A 16,654-nucleotide genomic window follows, 5' to 3' on the forward strand; every position below is an offset into this window, starting at 1 on the left:
ATGAGCTAAACCAGAAGAAACATCTCAAAACCATCATGATTATACTCACTCTTCAGCATACAAGTCTGCTTACTTAATATATTGTGATCCTTCATTCTTATTTTCTAGAATTAGTTGAGAAGATCTTATTGTTGAAGAGGTGTCTTGCAGTGCTCTGAGATAAAAGAGTATGCTTTGTCTCTTAGATCTGTAGACTGACAGATCCAAGTTTTCTTGGATCAAGTTTTCTAGTCTAGGAAAGGAGAGCTGCTCTGAGCTGTGTAGAGGCAGCTGAAAAAGGTCAGCCGTTATCACTAGACAGGCCCCCACTTTTGCCTATGCCTAACCACTGCAACATTGGCGTAAAAGATGCAGCAGAGCTGAGTTTTGTTCTTTCTAATCCTGTGTGGTAGGCTTTATTTTGTTGATGGGCTGGCTGTGTGGTATTAAATCACAGCATCACTCCTACTGTACGGTGAACATTCAGGTATTTTCTCTGCTCTATGTCAGCTTCTGCCATAGAGCTTTAATATGGTTCAGAACGAGTTCCCAAATAGCTTTGTGCTTTGGCTATTTCATCCATCAAAGAGTATATGAACTGCTTGACTCTTTCTTTAAATGAGCCAGAGATAAGCTTGTTAAATTTGTTTTAGCTTGGTTTTACAAGTAATTGCAATATAACTTCATGGTATTCGATATATTTGGTTGGTCCAATAGTTGAAGGTATCATAAAATTTGTTTTCTTAATCAAGTGGATGTCCAGTCTTTGTAAAGTAATGATTGTGGTCAGCTCTTACTGAATATCATCACCTGAAGGTGCTGATGTGTTTGAAATGGAACACTGGGTACCACTCAGGAGAGAGAAACTGTTTTCCACCGAGGTTTCATGCCAGAATCTCAATGGAAACTGGAGTGAAATGTCCCTAGGATACAACTACATTACCAGGGTGATTGTAAGGACAACTAGGCTATTTGGTTTCATTCTCTTTACAAYGCCAAAATAAAAACATTTTTTAAACCCCCTCTCTACTGGTTGTTACTATTTCAGTATAACATATTCCACTTCAGAGTAGAGCTTTGGATATATGTAGATCTGATTTCATTCTCTTTACRAGAAAAAGTTCTGGGAGACTCGAAGTATCTTGTCTGATTTTAAACTGTGCAGTCAGGCTTTTAGGTCATTTCTTTTCCCTCTAGTGTGCCATAGGGGGCATATGACTGCATATAATCATGTGTCATGTGTCTCATCTCTAGTCTTTAAATCAACATGCCAAGAGATTACACCTTCTAATTTGCAAATGTAAGAAATCAAGTCTTAGATGATGACTCTCAATACATAAAAGTGCGCATCTGTTAACTTGCAGTACTATTTTCTCTGTAAAGCACACAAGCTGCAAAGCAGATAGTCTCATACTAAATGTTTAGTGCTGTTTTACAGCTGCCAGGATTTTCCCTAGGGAAGATTTCTAKCAGATGCAAAGAGTGTCAGAACTCATGAACCTGAAAAGTCATTTCTGATCTCTGCATGCCCCTGTTGTAGTTTGGCAGACAAATACCATCCAATGCAATCTGATTTGCAATTTTTATGAGCACGTATTCATGAAGAATTTATCACATGACTAGATATGAATTAATCTATAACTAAAAATGGCTACATTTACTCTGTAACTCTGTTTAAAAAAACCCAAAACATTTGTTCTACAAATGATGATTCCAATGCATCAAAGGATTGAAAATAAGTCACGAGCATAATTTAACCATGGAAATGTTTCTATTAAGTTCTGATAGAGTATCCATGTGCTTAAAATGATATGCTCTATTCAAATTCATTGCTGTATCGAGGCTTACTTATGTAATAATTATCTTAGTTCCTTTTAAGCTGCCATAATAATAACAACAACATAACTCATAGCAATCAGCATTAAAATTAAGTTATTCATAGCACTCGGACATCTGCTGAGACTTCAGACTAAAGATCTTTTTATCCCATACTAAAATAATAATACTAACAATTACAGTCTTATTGTTCTTTTACAAAAAAAAAACTTTTGAAAATCTTATTAGGAAGAATTCTTTTTATCTCAACAAAAACACATGGTACTGGTCCCCAGCTCTTAACCCCAGGATGCTTTAAGAAGAATCTAGTCTTATCCAATGTGCAACATTATTGACAAGCAAAAGCTTTTTTTGTGCTTCATAATGCTTTTTAGAGTAGAACACACAATGTCTGTCAATATAGTATGAATTCCTTCCAACTGATCATTGCCATTATAGCTCTTCAGATTTCTAGGATTTGTCTTACAAAGAATGCAAGATCAGAACTATGTAAATCCAAAATTCTGTTTGAAGGGATACACCCTMAACTGAAACAGAGAGAGCCTAAAATGTCTTGCAAAGTATGGTCTGGGCTCATCAGGGCCTTAGTTATAAAAATGAAAAAATACTTTCTAAGGAGATTATTTGCAGTCCTGCAGCATCAGCTAACAGCATGCTGGGGCACTGAGTTAATATCAGTGCACAGAGGAAAAGATAAACAATCTATAAGCTCATAAATGATCTCCTTTCCTAGTGGCTATGCTCTCTGGCCCAGCACAGAACAGCTGGCCCCGATCCTGCTTGCTTTGTGACGTTCCTGTGTAACTGAAGTCTTAGATGCAGTGATTCGTATAAGAATAGATTAAGCAACTGAGTGGACTGTAGGATACACTTTCCTCCTCTCCATCAGAAGAGGAAAATATAAATGTATTCACTGCCACTAGCAGCAATTTCCTGTGCTGTTAAGTTACACTCCAGGGGAGAACTAACTGATGTAACATGGAACATACTCGTTAGTATTGACATAACCTGAACGTTTCCATCACCGTTTTGTCTCAAAGATTCTCCTGTCTYGGGCTGCAGTCTGCCCATCCATTTCCTTCTCATTTCTCCCTTCTTACTTGTCTCTTTGCTTTTGTATTTCTGTTACTTCTTCCTTTTATTTCCCTCCCTCACCTTTTTCTTTTTTGTGAAGAATAACCCCCCCCCTTGCTCTCAGCTTTATTCAGGCAAATTCAGCTTGTTCTGTGCAGTACAGTCTTTCTTTCGGGCCTAAAGTAGCTCCAGCTCCTACTTCCTTAGACTGCTTCACAGAACAGGGTCTAACAGTGACCACAGGAGACAGCATTTCTCAAAGCGTGGGAGCCGTCAATTGCTCTAGAATCAACACTTGTGTTTCCAGTAGTTCTTCAGTACTCTTCTTCCTCTTTTTTTTCTGCAAGCTAGTGCATGCCATAACATTTGCCTTTGGTTTCAACTGGAGCATTTTTGGATACTGACAAGCTATAATGGCAATGATCAGTTGGAAAAAGTTCATGCTGTGGTCAGGGCAATTAAGGCTTATTGGTGCGCTTGGGCCATGACAACTATATGGAGAAATATTGTTTGTGCTACTCTAAAAAGCATTACAAAGCACAAAAAAAAAGCTTTCACTTGTCAATAACACTGCAATTGGACAAGACTAGAGCCTTCTTAAAGCATCCTGGGGTTAAGAGCTGGGGCCCTGTACATTGTGTTCTTGTTGAGATGAAAAGAGTTCTTGCTGATGAGATTTTCAAAGGGTTTCTGTCAAAAGAACAGTGAGGCTGTATTTGTTTGTGCTATTATTTCAGTATGAGCTAAGAGGACCTGGAGTCTGAAGTCTGAGCAGATGCTGGAGTGTTGCATTTGAGAAATTTAGCACTTGAAAACATTTGAAAAATGTAACATTAAACATTATACCATCAGTGTAACATTAAACAATGGTCCATTATATAACAACGTAACATTAAATATTTGGAAAAAAATGATTTCCTTGTTGAAATATCAATTCTCTAATGTTTGTCTCCACATGCAGCAAATTCAGATGATGTTATGAATAGAAAACATAAACTTAACCAGACTATATGAGGTGAGAATAATTTTTCTAAGGCAAAATGATTATATCAGAAAGAAATGTTCATTTTCTCTAGGCTCTGATCCTAYAGATGTTCAAAGGGCTATTTAAATATCATCTGATAATCTTTACTGRGTGAAAGAATGTAGAGATTCTTCTCATAGTTTTTGGAGAATTTTTGCAGAGATTTCATATTTCTTTCATTTCAGTTTTATAAAGAAGTTTTCCTTGTGCTCTTCCTAATTAACTACCCAGGCAGATGAAATGAATTGTGTTTGGCCTTGGTAACTGGAAAGACAAAAATCTGTTAGGTCTGCCTGATCTAAAAGTATCTATTTTGGCTTTTGCCCTAGGGTATACACTAAATCAATCATGTTCTTTACTCTTTTTTTTTTTTTTAATTCAGTTCATGATCAAAATGTGAAAAGAGAATTGTAGGTGACAGTGAGATCTCTTTAAGGAATTTATAATTATTCTCAGCCTTCATCCTAGAKATATGCTAACTGTCTTATCAACAATCAATAATTTGAACTAGAAAAGAAACAATTGCCCATGAGTCTTCTTTCCCAGAAAGGTCAAAATGAGTTCAGTTGGAGACTAAAATTGCTTTGACCATTTGAACTTACTATCTTGTATTCTTAAGATGGTGAATATAGATTCCCTTAGTCATGATTTTCTTTCTCCRTATTCCCTCTTCTGGAATGTGAAAAGACAAATTCCAGTCCTGATTCTCAAWAACGATGTAACTGCCATGCTGGAACTTTTGAAAGTCACAATTCATCTTTCTTCTTCAGGATGATTTTCCTCACAAGTTCTGTAACGTAAGGTCTTATTTCTTCAATAGAGACAGTAGAGTCCCAGGCCTTTATTACTTTCCCATTAGGGTCCACCAGGTATTTCCAGAAGTTCCAAGTTGGTTCTTCTCCTGTGGAATCTATGGAGACGGAAGGAAAGAAACCTTAGAAAAGAAAACCACATTTGCCAATTCCTGACATTTGTTCATGCAATTTGATTATTACTATCTCAGAAGAAGAAGGAATATAAAATGAAGAGAGAGCTCAGAATGACTATTAAGATGTATTTTCTAACAGAGGGAGATTTAGCTAGACAGCAGTCCCCTGGAGACTAGTGAAACACAGTCTAACTTGTCACAAGCAGACAGGTTGAAGTACTGTACTCTTGTGTCTGTGTACGCATCTATGGAAATAGTTGTACATTGACAGAGAAGTGATATTTGGGGTAAAAGAATAGCTGTACCAGAACTGCTTAGTAGTTTGCTTAGCCAGGATTTTCTCTCTAGAAGTACCCAGTGTCTCATGCTTCAGAGTAATATTCAAGAAAAGCTACATAAAAAAATAGCAAAATAAATTGCCCTAGGAGGAATTTTCCTCCTAATCCTTATCTACTAGTGTTTTTACTCTGCATGACTGCATATTCATTTCACCCTTGTCGTACTCTTATCCTTTACCATTCTATTACATTATTAGCAAAATTTTCAGGAAACATTTTCAGTCTGACCAAGAGTTTCATCCTGCTAATGACGGTAGGACTGACCCTGCAAAGTAGCATCTTTTTCCGTTGYTCATACATACATTGGGCAAAATTTCACATAGAATCAGAGATATTTCCAAAGTATTATCAAGACACAGCTAGACCTTCACTGTYGACTGCCTTGTCAATGTGCTGCAGTAAGTGTACTGCCTCTGGCAGCCCCACTTTGCATGTGGACCAAGAGGGAAATACAAGGTTTGCAATTTTCCTGTGACATGCCAACCATAACAAGCTCATTGGGCAAAACAGACGCGGAAGCATGTGAAGAGGACTAATGGGAAGTTTGGCTAGCAGAAAGACTCACTATAGATACCGAGAGGAGTGTTTGGGGTAGCCACTCAGTGTAAAGTCAGTGGAATGTGGGAGAACACAGTGGTGCTGGGGAGAAGAGGACGCGATGTGGTCCTTCCAGAATGCAGCTTAGATGGCATCATGTCAGGCTGGGGTTTATGACAGATYGTTTTCAGTAGTCATTTCCTTCACAGTGGATAAAAGCTATCATATTAGTTTCACATTTAAATGAAATTTAGACGATTCAGTCATTTCATGAAAAGTAGTGTCTTGATAGACAATATTCTGATTTATAGTATATTTTGTTAGCTGTCTGCCAAGAATGAGCAAAACCGCTGCAGGTCTCAGTGCTAGCCCTAATGTAGAGCTGGATGAACTGTACAGTATGGCCGTTCCAATGCCTGGCAAGGAATGAGGGAGGGAGGGCGCAAGGTTATCTCTTTCTGTCTGCTTTCACTTTTTTATTGTTCAAGTAACTTATGTAGGCATTTTGTTTCCACTTATCCTATAGCTCTTAAGATGAATTTTACAAATCCAGCCTGCAGCAGTTGTGTCACAGGAGGAACACTTAGGAGAAAAGATTGCAAAGTGGAAAAATAAAGAATAGGTGTTATATGCGAACAAGAGAATATTTCTAGACCTATATTCCACGTAGGAGTTTATTAGAATAGTTCTTAGAATTTATTGTGGGGTCTTCATCACTGGTGATCTTTTTAGAAGTTTAGACAAACATGTCAAGAGAGACAGAAATCCTGCCTTATGCAGAGAGACAGACTGGATGACTTCTGACTTCTGACTTCTTTGACCCTGACAATTCTGTGCTATGATTCTGTGAGCACAGACATAAATAACCTTTTTCAGTTGCATGGTATCTTGTGTCAGAAGAATTCTGTGTTGAAGAAGCAACCTTCCAATATTCCAGATTACTCACCAATTAAGTACTTGAAGGCAGGAATTGCACCGACACCACTGACAGTAGTTTTGCTGAACATAGGAAAGGAGACACCATAAGTCTTCCGTGCAAAACTCTCAATTTCTTTGTTACTGTCTGGTTCTTGCTGCCCAAACTGATTGCATGGGAATGCCAGCACATTGAAATGGTATGGGCCAAGGTCTCTCTGTAGCTGTTGTAAGGCCTTGTAGTGACTATCTGTATATCCACACTCACTTGCAACGTTGACAACTAGAGATGCCTAAAGAACAAGAGAGATTAAAATATATCCTTTCCAACAGGTAAGCTTGGGTATTAATTATTCTCAAAAAAATGGGAATATCTAAAGAACCGTTACTGAACACTCATGTTTSAAACTGTACAGAGTTCTGTATGCTATAGGTAAATTAAAAAAATATATATATTTTGTATGTATTCCCATTTGGCAACCATGACTGTAATAGTCACTAAACTCCTTAGCAATCTTAATTCTCAGTTTACAGGAAAAACAGAATTTCTTCTGTTCTGCCTTTTAGATAGGATATTTAAGGAGATATATAAAACAGATAAATATCTAAGGATATTTAAGAAATGACCAGTTGAGGTATATGGAATCATTTATCAGAGATTTGCAAACTAATGTATTTTTGGTTGTTATCTGTTGTACAGCTTGTTCTTTCTTACAAAATTTAGTATTGATGCAGAACTGACTGATGCATTTATTATTGTCTGAATAGAAACCTAGATCAGAAAACTGACAGAAGCAATTACAGGATTTTAGGTGAGTCTATACAGTACAGACTGCAAAATTTCCCCACATTTCTAGAGTAAGTTCATTAAGTTGTGACAAAACAGAAACATATTTTGCAGAAAAGTTTACTACCTCAATTAAAGATTTCGAGTAGTGAAGAATGTGTACACTGTCCTTTAAAAAGTGACTCCTATAGCTGGTCATCTTTGATGTTGTGTGCCGTGTGTGTTTCAGTCAAACGCTTCCACTGAACAGGCAATCTGCCTGTGCAGATCCAGCAGAAAGAAAGATGACAAACATAGATGAACACTGCTTGAAAATTAAGGCATGCGTGAGGAGAATGCATGGTGAAACAGACTCTGCCAAGAATTTTGGGGGGAAATAAAGTGACCGAATCCTGATGTGATACAGTTTCTTAAGACCACAAAGAGTTTTCCATAGGCTTTGGAGATGTTTTATCCTTAAATAACTTTTAGAGTTTGTTTCTAGATTTCTACTTTTTATCATTGTTATGATTTTTGTAAGAGTGATTTATAACTCATTCTACAGAAATTGAGCCTTTTCTAATGTTTTCATGGGAGTGGATTAAAGCCAAGTATTATAGATCTCTATCATAATACCATTATGCCCTTTATAGTGATAAGTTCTTTTACATAAAATTATATTCTATTACTTGTTTTGAGTCAATCTGTAAGAATTATAAAGCACAGGGTTTCTATAGATTATAAATCATCGCAGAAGTTGGCCCTTCAATCTCATATTGCAAAAAGAGATTGAATATAATTGAAGTAGCCAACGCATTCCCCAGTGCTAGTACAGTAACAATAGCTGTTCGCATTGAACCTATCTACAAAAAAGTCTGCAAGTTTCATACCAGCTGGCATGTTGGCTTCATTATCRTTATTGTGAGACAGAGCAGCATTAYAGGTCCCAGTGCAACAAGAGGAAAGCCTGCAGCTTGGGCACGTTAATTGACCTGATCAAAGTTAAACAGCAAGAAGCTGCATGGCAAGAAAAGGAAGCAAATAATCCTGACTCTGGATCTTGTACTCTTGTGTTTGTGGCCACTGGCCTTACTCTACTCAATCTGCACTTTGGATTCTAATGTTACTGTTGTTCTATATTTCTATGGTTTTTTTAAATACAAAATCTAAAGCCATATAGGAAACATGAATAGAGTACGTACAAATAAATGATGACATATCACAAAATAAGTGACTATGTGTATAGTACTTTTAAGGCAAGAGAACATTAATTTATTGGCATATAAAAGTTCATAATCTGGGTAAGGTATGGGACAACAGGATGAACTCCCTAGAAGGGTAGGAAGGAGTAATGAGAAAGCTAAGGGGATGCTAATGTTTATCATTTCCTATGTTAAACATTAACGCTTGCTTTGTATATTCTGTATATTGTATGGGTATGCAGCTATATTTAAAGTGGTTTCTGAGCAGCACTGTTTGTTTTCTCTAGAGGACAGGTAATTTTATAAGGCAGAAGTTGATGTAATCTTCTATGTGGTATATTGTGTCAACAGAATATAATCTAAGGAATCCCTGTACACTTGCACATGAAATATGATCTGGAGCCATCTAGCTAACTTCCAAAGCATCACATTTATTCAGACTATATTTACAAGCTCTATGTGAAATTTTAAACCAGTCTCCTAAAACATACAAAGATTTACCTTATAATTAGAAATTTTTTTCAGAGAAGAGGTAGTAATTTTATGTTGCATTCCTGTTTCAGACTGTCATCATTTCAAATAAAACTTACATACCAGACACAAGAATAACCATTGGCAGTTTTTTTCTCTTCAGATAATCTGTATTTTCCAAGTTTTAGTGACAATTGTAGTAGAGAATGGTTAAAGATAAATGTAATACTGAGAGTAGAAGTCACATGTAGTCTAGAGTGTTTTTTAAATATAGTTTAAGGTTCAACATTCTCATGATGCTGAAGTATTCATATACATTAGTGTATTTACAACTAYTGGTACTTTATCCCAAACACAGTCTGTAATATAAGAAATTATCCTTGGAGGCTTGTGGGAAATAAGCTTGTAGAGGAATTATATTCATATTATAACATATACGAAAGATGAGCTGCAAATGAAATTAGTCAAACTTTTATAAATTTTATTTGATTTTTAATTGAGCAGGGCTTGCAAGAATTCTATTCTGTTTAACACCAGTGATTACTCAGCATGGTGATGAAAGGTATGAGAGCTCACAATGCAAGTGGTGCAAACTTCCAAACATTCTCCTAAAGGAAGCTACGCAGACTTTCTTTTTGAAAGGTAAATGCCTGATGCTTCTGTTCTTTTTTTTTTTTTCTGTAGAAAAATGCATTCTGTTACTGAATTCCATAATTTGATATTGTGAACAACCTAAAAATATAAAGAACGTATCATAAAGATTTTTCAAGATTTATTAGTATTTCATAAGGAATGTTTAAAATGAATGTTTAAAAATCTTTTAGTCATCTTTTAAGTGTTTCTGTTGAGTATCACAGGTATCACAGATGAGGTGATTTATATTTTTGTTGTTTGTTTTCTATCTTTTATAATCAAGTCATTCTTTTTATTCTCATAAAGAGGCCGTACTTTGAATTTTCAAAAACATTAATGGTTTAAGTTAAAGTGAGTACTCTACTTGACTTACTTCTCTTGCCTTATGCTCTGAAAGTACAAGTCAAGTACACCACCTAGTGTGCAGTGCAAACAGTTCATCCTGTATCATTCCAAAAGTGGTTTAATTAAAGCTGAATTGTTTTAGCCATTGTTTGACCTTTCTTGGTCAACACATGCATTCTAATAGGGAAGTCATTTTTACATTGCAAAAATGATTGTTGGTTAACTTCATATTTACATAAGGGCACCTCCTTGAGGAAGAGATCCTTAGAGAGATTTATGAATCCATCAGCCTCGAGTAAGGCTTTATGGACCTTTTAGCACAGACAGTAGATACTTATATTTTTAGACCTGGAGATTTTAAATGGCTCCATCGAACTGATGAGAGGACCATCTAGAGGATCAGACTACACCAACTGACAGATCTATTGCCTTMTTGGAAAAAATAGCAATAGTACAGTAATGAAGTACTCTGTATTTATAYACATTCAGTAATACTACATTCTTGAATTGTAGAGAGCCATGATACAAAGTGCCTAGCATTACTTCCAGCAATAAAATAAGACTTAACATTATTATAGTACCTTTGGTATAAGGTTGCCAAAGCACTGCACCAGTGCTGCTTCATTAAGCTTCAGCCCACTGTACTTAGCTCTGTGGTTGATAGGTAGGTAAGTGGGTACTATTATATCTGGATAGGTATAAACACAGCAGGGAAGAGCTGAAGCTTGGGAATACTGACTTCTAAATAGATAGTATTTCTGGTAGGAAAACTGCCTCTTACTTAGAGCACATCTGACCATAAAATGAAATACAAACTTTCTTGATATAGATAGCTGTTTTGATAAACCTCATCTTAATTGCATCCTGATGATGCTTCTCCAACCATGCATTACCGCTCCTTATATTTAATGTGTATGGATCAGCAACATCAGTGTGGTAGCCTAGATATATCACAGGAGGGCGGTCTTCACATGGGAAGATTTCTTATTTACTACCTACCTACGTACTTGTGGTTTGCATCAAGTTKCACTTGAATGAAAATTGAATTAATTGGTCTCATTTTTTAATAAAATTATCTCAGTGATCTGAATATGAACATTTTATCTAATAATGAGTTATTGAAGAAGAATTCTGCAAGTAATGAATTGCACTGATTCTGCTCATCATGGCTCTTGTGTTTTTCAAATTAGCAGRCTTTATTCTGTTTTTTGAAAACTTGCTGACTTTTTTATTTCCCAGGTAGTTTCTTGACTACAGATTACATTAACTAAATTAGTTAAGTGACTGAGTTGAAGAAAATGTTTTTTCTACATCTGCCAGAATGCTTAAGGCTGTTAAAGATGGTTTAGCAATTAGCAGACTATTGTTCCAGGTGTTGACTAGTGACTCACTTTTTAAAAACATCAGCAGGACTCACGTACTGCTATTTGCTTTGTTTTAATTACTTTAAAATATTATGGTAAACTTACACCTTTAGGTTGGTTATCTAACTTCAGATATAAGTGGGTTTATTTTAAGAAATAAATAGGTATTTTAATTGATCTATTTCTATTTTAATAATAATTAGCTCTATCAACATAATGACGTAAAAGGGTTTTTTTTTTTTGGTATGATCTAGTTTTAAATTGTCCGTATGTAGTCTCAAAGAGCAGTTGAACTGAGCAGGGATAGGCTCTCTGAATGCACATCTTTTGGTTGGACAGCTTGGACAGATGATGGTCATCACATTTTGGAATAAACAATTCACACACTTCCCACAAAGTACCTATGTCTCGGAAAAGCAAAAAAAGATGTGGAATGAATGCTCTTGCAGTGGGATAGGCAAATGCAGAAAAAAAATAGATGTTTATCTTCAGCTTATGGCCTAGCAGAGATCAAGGAATAACATTCACCAACAGCATTACCTTTTCCTGTAGTGCCAGAAACCAGTCACCACTGGAGAACGGCTTGGTATTGTAGCATCAGAGGAGATTCACACATGCACCTCTGATCTGGAGGAGTTAGGAGATACTGGGGTGGCCCTGCAGCTCCTTCCAGAGGGGACAAGCACCCCGTCTCTGCCAGGATGAGTGGAAGGAATTCCACAAGGGAAACCTTGCAGTTCCCCCTTTAGTCCTTGCCATGTCAATTCTAGCCCTGAGCTAGGGAAGCTACAGGTGGTATTTGCTTATTTAGAAAGATTTGAAAATGACCTGCAGACAAAACATGCCTCAGCGACAGGATTTATTGACAGAGCCTTTGGAAAGAACCCCTGAAAAGAGCAAATAATGTTTAATATTAAATAGGTTACATAGTTTCTCAAAAATAGTTATCTGAGTGTGCATTGGATCAGTTCCCCTCTGCTCTGTTGTCTGACTACATTGTGAATGAAGGCAGAGGAGGACTTTGACCAGGTAAGATCTAAGCCTCTCATTTGGTCCAAATCCACCAAGATCCCTCTCTCTTGAGCTCTGAAAAATTTATGTCTCCTCCTGTGGGCCTTCTGTTTCTTCCTGCAAATGTTTTAGTCACCTACCACTTTGGATTAAGGAGTACCATCACCTCGGCAAAGTACCCAAGGGGCTTGAAAAGGAAAGTGGAAACACGGAGCTGAGACTAAGGGTGAAAGTGAGGAGTGGWGCCTTCCTTTCTGGGAAGCTATTGGATTGGCCTGGCTATATCACGTAAGATGTGTCACTTGAGCATTAAGGATGCAGGTGTTGACATTTATGCTTTGATTTTAGCTTCTGTATTTTGTGAATCTGGCTACAAGAGCTACAGATACTATGCCCCCTTCCTTGTGCTAACTTCTCTTTGTTCTTCCGCAGGCACTAATGATCTTTTTTCAGATGGTCAAACCAATAAAAAAAGTCAAGTTACATTCAAGACAATTGTTCTCAAAATGGGAAGAAAAGTTGCATCTACAATTCCTTAATTTAATATATAAATAGAATTTAAAAGGTAAAAAAGCATGGGCAGCGTCTGTCTGCCCTTTGTCATGCTAAAATTGACTATAAGTGGAATAGCATGGTGTTTCTACAATTTCACTGTACACTGATAAAGAGTACTTATCAAGTCTCTCACTTTTTTATTAATTACAGTGAAAACTCTTAACTCTGTTAATCACTGGCTAAATCTCATTTTTTTTTCAAAACAGAACTTCAAAAAGAAATGAGATTTAGGTAAAAAGAATTTACTAAAAGTCATGCAGTAAAATAGCAGAAATAAGTTCCAAAAATAAATTTGTACAAAGGTCCAAACTTCCTGTTTAACAGCCACAATCAAGCGCSATTCATCCTGCCGAGTGGAAGGTAGGCACGTTTGCTGCTTGCCACGTATACAGGGAGCAGCCCGCACGACGAAGAGACTGCTACACAGAGAGGTTAGACCGCAGACGTTTTATTTAAGGAGTGCAAAGACCCATGGAAAGGTATCAAAGGAAGCATGCACGCAACACTCCAGATTAGTTAAAGAAGTCATAAAAACAAACCTATCTGCATGCACGCATCACGTTAATGTACAAACTCTCCACCCCCACTTGCTTTTTGCAGACATGCAAGGACTGGCTGATTAGTGACAGTGTGAGAGCTGCCCATCTCCATGCAGACTTACCGAGCCCCTGTATTTCTCCAGAGAGACTAGCTTGCCCCTGATGTTTACAACTTTGAAAGTGTAAAAATCAGTCTCTTTCTGCTGAGTAGCGGAAAAGGCTAAGAGCAAGAGCGCTGCTATTGCAAGGAGCATGGCTAGAGGGATGAGGAAAACTTTGGGGAAGGAAGAGGAAGCCTTGTGCTCCACACTGCCCTCAGGATCTAGCATGCTGCAAGACAGGGCTGCACAGACACTTGCCACAATAGTAAAGCGCTGCCGGAAAGAAAGGACTGCTGCAAACGGACCCTTTTGCAACAGTCTCTCTTCTGCAAAGATTTAATAGGATCTGTGCTCGTGCAAGACCTCAGGAGGATGTGTTTATGAAGGATTCAAACTCTCTCCAGTGGAGTATTTTGTTGTGGCAGTGCTGCACTAGATAAGGCCGTTTATGGACACAATATACAAATGGAAGGGCTAGTTCTTTCAGCTCAGGAATAGCAGTAGTGTATGTGTCTTTGTGGGATGCTGGTCAGACTTAGGGAGCTGCTTTGRCTATCTCCTAGGAAAATATGGCATAGAGCTAATGTGATTTTGACAGATTTGCAAGTAGGTATTTTTAATATACTAGCTATAGCCTCTAGTAACTATGATGTTATGTCAAAGGATACCAGTGGCTTGGTTGCTAGTGGTTACTGATTCAAGTGCTCTGCACAAGAGCCAGAGCACACAGTTACCAAAAACTGAGGGTTACAAACAGTATCACGCGAAACAGCCCTCTTGATCAGACCTTTGGGAATGTCCCCTGTGTCAGTACTGGGCTCAAGACAGTGCCTGGCCAGGCCACGCAGGTCTTGACAGGGTAATCCGGGAGAAAAGATRTCACCAAAGAGTTCGTAAGTGAGAAGGAGGCATTAAGCATCATTAGGAACTGAATTTGGTACCAAAATTTGCAGAAATACAGAGCCCAGGCAGCTGCTTGGGGATCAGTGTAGTGATGCCTTTTTTTTTTTTTTTTTTAAGCCATTTGTGCCATTTAAAATTATGCCTGCTGGAACAAAGAGGATTTATACATGTATAGTAATGATAGGAAGTGTTTGATGGTCATTGATTTCTTCTTGGACTGAAAAAACTGGCCCTCTGTGCCAATGATTCTGTGACTTACTAGTAAAGAAAAAATAAAAGGTAATGATTTACAGAAAATAATGAAGTACCACACACAAAGCATGCTGGAAATATRTCTTTTGAATAGGAAATTATATTTTGTAATCTCATTGTGTGTTTTTCTTTCTTTTTTTTTCCTACCTAAAGTTTTGGTAGATCTTTCAGGTCTTTATTAACTTTGGTGAAGTAATTTAAGCATAAGTGACATTACTATAAGTGAAGAAACMATTAATAAGTTGAAAGACTTAATAATAGTTTTTAAACATTACAGATTTTGCAAGTTTTTATGTATTTCAGGTTGAGTAAATATCCAACATCAAGAAATCATGCAATATTCTATGTGGGTGAAAAATCTTCTACCATGCAATCTGTGTGGAAGACACATTGTGCTAAAAATCTGAAGCGTTGATCTCATCCTCACAGATAAGTATTGTCTTTCTGTATGCTTTTCAGGYTGTAGTATTGACCAAGAACCGAAGAGAGTCAAGTATGATTTTATAAATAAAWTTTTTATCCCATTTTATAAATAAATTATTTAAGAAGCTCCAGAGAGTCTCTTCAGACATAGCTGGACACGGAGAAAAGGGCTTTACTATAGTATATATATTTTAATAAATAMATTTAAAAGAATGAATCCTAAAAATAAATATTTAATTCTAGCTTGATGAAAATAAACCCAAATATTTTTAAAATTTGGTTAGCAAATTAAAAAAAAAAATACAATACACTGCTGATTTTYTTATAGAGAGTCTTGTAATCTTACAGGCATAATAATATAATAGTTTTGGTATGAGACCGCAGGTGAGGCATTATGACTATACTAGGAGACAAGCAGGATTTTGCTCTGGAAAGTGACTTTAAAAACCTGCCTCCTACATCTCCGTGTTTACTGTTTCTGATTTCTAGATAAAATTTACTTGCTTTCAAAATTACATTTTCTCCTACAAACTCAGCTTGGAATCTGAAAGTTTTTGATCACTGACAGTGAATTAGAAATTCTTTAAATAACGGCCAACCTGCGGTAGCATTTAGCTTTCCCTCTTACAGCCACGTTTCAATACTACTCGCTGGATTAAAGCATTCTCTAACATCAGCAAAGGAGGCAGAATTGTACGGACAGAGAGACACTGTCGAAGATCTTTAATTTTATAATGACTTGAGCTTTGGGAGCCAAACGGCAGTAGTATCTTYTATGTTACAGCGCGACCATCTATTCGTTGGAAAGAATTTGTTGGAACTTGTTGAAAGAATCTGATGTATTCTGATAAATCTGTGTAGGAAAAACGCCAGTTAAGCATTGCAAACCGGCCCGTTCGCTCKCCAGCAGGTCTGCGCGTTGACCTAGCAGGGCTGCGTCCAGCAGCGGGTACGATTCTCGCTGCTTTTGCCATTTACTCTTTGGCCCGCTAAACCTCGTAAAAAATCCCTGTGGAGGAGGAGGAGGAGGMGGCTGAAAGCGCCGCGCCGGGCCYGTCAGCWGCGCGCTGCGCCCCGCGGGCCTCCGGGTCCCCGCTGCTGGAGGCGCCAACCCCGAGGGAACCGCGAGCAAGCGGCGAGCCGCGAGGCGTCGCGCCGAGTCTCTCCCACCTCGGCCACGGCGCGTCCCGCCCGCGTTTCTGGACCCCGGTATTAAAGATCTGGCGACTCCCGCTTGCCCACGCCGGCCCCCCGGGTAGCCGTTCCCGCAAGTTATTTTCCGTAACTTCCTTTGAAACCTTTAGGCAGCTCCACGTTAGTTTTTTTTTTTAAGTCTTTTTTCTCCTCCCCGCCCCGGAGAGGCCGCCTCAGCCCGGGCCACCGCTCTCCCCGCCGCGGCCCTCGCGGTCGGAGGGGCGGGAAGGGCGCGGGGGTGCCCCAAGCAGCGCGCATGGCCGC

General features: G+C 38.0%; 1 protein-coding gene across 1 annotated transcript; it reads right to left on the minus strand.

The window, feature by feature from the left end:
- Positions 1-975: 975 nt before the first annotated feature.
- GPX7 (glutathione peroxidase 7) lies at positions 976-13,865 on the minus strand. Its single transcript, XM_085308026.1, has 3 exons — positions 13,640-13,865; positions 6,663-6,924; positions 976-4,823 (listed from the first exon to the last, which is right to left on the minus strand). The coding sequence occupies exons 1-3, from the start codon at positions 13,844-13,846 to the stop codon at positions 4,660-4,662; spliced, it is 633 nt and encodes a 210-aa protein (XP_085164152.1). The 5' UTR covers positions 13,847-13,865; the 3' UTR covers positions 976-4,659.
- Positions 13,866-16,654: the final 2,789 nt, after the last annotated feature.

This window comes from Rhea americana, unplaced genomic scaffold (assembly GCF_003343005.1).
Source record: "Rhea americana isolate MKP2758 unplaced genomic scaffold, rheAme1 scaffold_27, whole genome shotgun sequence".
NCBI lineage: Eukaryota > Metazoa > Chordata > Aves > Rheiformes > Rheidae > Rhea > Rhea americana.

Bases quoted from the DNA above. Each gene is read 5' to 3' on its own strand.
- GPX7 (XM_085308026.1), bottom strand. From the start codon at position 13,846: ATGCTAGATCCTGAGGGCAGTGTGGAGCACAAGGCTTCCTCTTCCTTC. The intron at 6,925-13,639 runs GTAAGTCTGCAT...CTTGTTCTTTAG, and splicing joins TGGAGAAATACAGGGGCTCG to GCATCTCTAGTTGTCAACGT. The intron at 4,824-6,662 runs GTGAGTAATCTG...CCGTCTCCATAG, and splicing joins TGCCTTCAAGTACTTAATTG to ATTCCACAGGAGAAGAACCA.